At 38.8% G+C, this 3,842-nt stretch overlaps 1 protein-coding gene across 1 annotated transcript; it reads right to left on the reverse strand.

The window, feature by feature from the left end:
* Positions 1-381: 381 nt before the first annotated feature.
* LOC124711836 (protein lethal(2)essential for life-like) lies at positions 382-2,400 on the reverse strand. Its single transcript, XM_047242060.1, has 4 exons — positions 2,314-2,400; positions 1,697-1,915; positions 1,318-1,539; positions 382-504 (listed from the first exon to the last, which is right to left on the reverse strand). The coding sequence occupies exons 2-4, from the start codon at positions 1,913-1,915 to the stop codon at positions 400-402; spliced, it is 546 nt and encodes a 181-aa protein (XP_047098016.1). The 5' UTR covers positions 2,314-2,400; the 3' UTR covers positions 382-399.
* Positions 2,401-3,842: the final 1,442 nt, after the last annotated feature.

The following is a 3,842-nucleotide window of genomic DNA, read 5'->3' on the forward strand; positions in this document are numbered from 1 at the left end:
TTAAATAGGTTTCCATCTAATCCTGTGCAATAGCCAAGATCCTTGTAATCACAGCAAGGTCACAATTACTAGGATGAGAGGAGGTTTAAAATAAAAGATACAAAACTTAACACAGAAAATGTTTATTGAACATCAATACAAATACTATCAGTCTTACAATTGTGAGAATTATGCATAACTACAAACAGTACACAAAATGCATTCTTCTAACAGTTGTGCATGAAAATTTGCTTTACACTTACAGAAAATTAAAGCTATTCAAAAATCATTAAATGCAGTCTTTCACATACATAACACATTCATCACGAGAAGCAGAAAAATGAAGTGTTAAATTTCTTGAAAGAACAATTACAATACAAAACAAATAATCCATAAGTTTTAACACCAGCAATGGATTATTCACTGCTCCATCTTCTCTCCTCCCTGCTGCTGGTTGGTAACTGCTGGAGCACCGGTCTGCACAACTTGTACCACACGCTCACCGCCTTCTGCTGGAGGGAGAGCCTGGAAACAAGAATAAAAATCAAATTAGTGTCCAGATTTAACACTAGTTTATGGGTTTCTGGAGTAAAAATGAGTTTTTTTTCTCTGCCATATAATTTCTCTTTGTTAATATGAAGCTTTCATGGCTGTGTGAATATTTGGCACAATGCACTGTTTCCATAATATTCACATATAATCCTATTCATTTACCACTTTATAATTAAAGAATTTGCACCATGAATACTTTGGACTTAACATTAAGTTTACTTATCACTTCCCACTCTCTTACTCCAGTTCAAGTCACCACTAACCCATAAACAAAATATATGCTCAGTAATTTATTGTAAGCCCTAAGCATATTTGACCTACATTTTTTCCTACAGTTTGCAGATGCCCCATCTCAGTGTTTTTGTGCCAGTGACACCACCACACCACTCAAAATTAACAGATATTTTGCTGCTACTCTTCGAACTACCCTGAAATCTGTTGCAATCAATATGGATCCGTCCCAGATCTACAACATTGCATCAATGTTCATCTGTTTGCCTGATGATCTTGTTTGCCTTGTAAACAGTATCATACCTCTCACTTGCAGATTACTACCAATTGCTACCTAGAGGCTCTTACAAATGTTTCCTCTACAAGCACTTCCACTACAAGGTCATCAAATTCTCTGTATGAGACTTCTGGAGCAGAAGACTACTCACTGGTTCACACGCCAAATTATCGTTATCACTCCACTTACGTGCTACAGAAACTTCTACATACAGTTCTGCAAGCAAATATGAACTATAATTTACTGTTAGTTGATCAACGTCATCTTCTGATACATACCTTCTTTGGTGCCGTGATTGTGAGGACACCGTCTGAAGACAGTTGCGTCTGCACCTGATCGGCGACTACGTCCTTCGGCAGCAAATAACGACGCTGCATGTGGCGCGATATGTAACCATGCTCATCTTGACGCTCTTCGTGTTTTGCTTCTACCACCACGCTGTCGCCCACTACCTTTACCGTCAGTTCCTCCGGTTTGAACTGCTGGACGTCTAGATTAACCTGCAACGAGAACAGTCTCGTAAGGTCCGCCAGCGGTAACTTTTCTGTATTGCTCTACCCATTAAGCGCAGAACTAGCAATATTTATTTTTCTTTCTTGGACACTGCGAATATAGCAGCTCAAAACAGTGTTATGTTAAAACGTGACATTAACTTACCTTGAATCCATCTTTGTTGTTCTGGATGGTAGACACGCCGGAGTTACGAGCTGCCAGATGACGCCATGGTCTGTAGTAACCAGACAGAGCAGGAACGACAGACAGACGAGGGAAAAGCAAGTCGTCGTGTGTCAGCCCCAAGCCGAAATTTTGGTCAAATAATGACATCTGACGGTCAACATCGTCCAACAAGTGGCGGATCATCGGTGTCAAAGCCATCTGCAACGATAACGGAGGGATATAAGTCACTTGTAATATACTAACACAATAATTCCCACTGTACTAACAAGAGATACAACGAAACACCCAAATGAGTAAACTAAACTCACTTCTGTAGCTACGTACTACATGCAGACTAACGAATCACAACTGAACAGTTTACTTATACTACAGGACCATTGGTAAACAAAAATAGTCGCAAAAGAAAAAACTATGTTACGTAACCGCACGTCACAAAATTTCTGGTGGCGGAACTTTCTGTTGCCATATAGTGCACACACCCTCACGATAAATATGCCTGATCTCTAAATCAGATCACCAACATTATTTCATTAAAACTCAGCGAATAAACAAGACAGAACACCTTCGCAACAACCACATCTCACTTGTGCACTTACCTTTCACGCGAGAAAACGCTGCGGTATCTTCGATAATATTCACACTCCTCAAACACACTCTGTGTCTGCGGTAAACTGAGCTTCGCGAGCCCGCGCTACGGTTTATATACATGCTCATGCCAGTGCTACCAACATCCTGCGAATGAAAGTAACTTACACGTTTGGAACGAGCGGTAGCGGTGTCTGAAACTGGCGCGCGCCTTCCGGATATTTCGAGTCACAAGCAGACGCTCTTTAAGTGATAACATCGTCTGAACACGCCGATCTACATACGAGTTTGAATCACACAGGTCTATTACGACGCCTGAATTTCGGTTAAGTTTCTTATGAAACTACGATTTTTTAATGAAAAAACGCTGCATGTACCATTTATGTATGAATTTGTGTGGCTGAAAAATGGGTCGCTTTCGTAATTTAAAACCACAGCGATCGAGTTTTGTACATTTGTTTTCTGGCAGTTATCAGTTGTTTGCTGTTCCGATACTAAAGAACTTCATAAATATTGGTTTCGTAAATAAAAAAGGCCTTTTTCTTGCTGCAATATATTTTGTATGTTCCAGACACGTTTCGCCTTTTACTTTAAGGTATCTTCAGTGGACTCTAGAATGATGCAATTTTGTTTTGATATACGTTGTTTGTAGATTATAAAACAGTTTTTACGTAAATAAGTGACACAGTTATTCGAGTTTTTGGCTGGCATCTGCGTTTCCTCTCATGTAGCATATAATCACAAAAAGGAAATAAAATTACCCATGTTAGACTGCATTTACTATGAGATGAGTGTGCCTAGGCGTAATTTGTTCGTTAAGTACTTTAGATGACGGAGACAGTTTTAATACGTAAATTGACTTCAGTACTTTTTCCTACTTAAATAATGTTACGGTATCAATAGTTTAGACTCAGATTATGAAAGTCATGGTAATATATTTCATGCACGTCATATTGCTTGTTCACGCTTAATTTGTAGGTCAAATATAGAGCAAGTTAATAAAAAGAGTCAGTAAATTATCCTTTAGTACGTGGGTTTGCTGAAATTTCGATTGCGCATATGATTAAGGTAGAGTTATTTTGTGGAGCAAACTAGATGCTAAATACTATACAACTGCCACGCAAAGTTCGTATTACTGCCATGCGATAATTATCTACTGAATGCCCTTATAACAACGTGTACAGCGAGAAAGTTTACATTACAGAACTATCTTGCGGTTCTCTACTAACGTGGCATTTCTAGCCTTGTATATATCTTGGCAGTAAACATAGAATTTTTTTGAGCAAATACATGCCATTTTTATCTTCGAAAATGTAGGAATTACACTATGCATGCGATTAAATGTCGGAACCGACTAAAATCTCATTCATATTTCAGGTGAAAATGGTGTAAACGTACTGCTGGCAATGCCAAACCATTTTGTTTGCCGATTTTGACTTTCGTGAATTTTTCAGGAGCCAAAGACTTCCACCTTGCCAACCGACAGAAGTCAGAGCTAACGAACTAACATTTATGTTTAAGCAACAGGTCTTTATTTTGG

Source organism: Schistocerca piceifrons, chromosome 8 (assembly GCF_021461385.2).
Source record: "Schistocerca piceifrons isolate TAMUIC-IGC-003096 chromosome 8, iqSchPice1.1, whole genome shotgun sequence".
Taxonomy (NCBI): domain Eukaryota; kingdom Metazoa; phylum Arthropoda; class Insecta; order Orthoptera; family Acrididae; genus Schistocerca; species Schistocerca piceifrons.

Coding starts and splice junctions, on each gene's coding strand:
- LOC124711836 (XM_047242060.1), bottom strand. CDS start 1,915: ATGGCTTTGACACCGATGATCCGCCACTTGTTGGACGATGTTGACCGT. Junction 1,540..1,696: donor ACAACAAAGATGGATTCAAG/GTAAGTTAATGT, acceptor TTCTCGTTGCAG/GTTAATCTAGACGTCCAGCA. Junction 505..1,317: donor CAATCACGGCACCAAAGAAG/GTATGTATCAGA, acceptor TCTTGTTTCCAG/GCTCTCCCTCCAGCAGAAGG.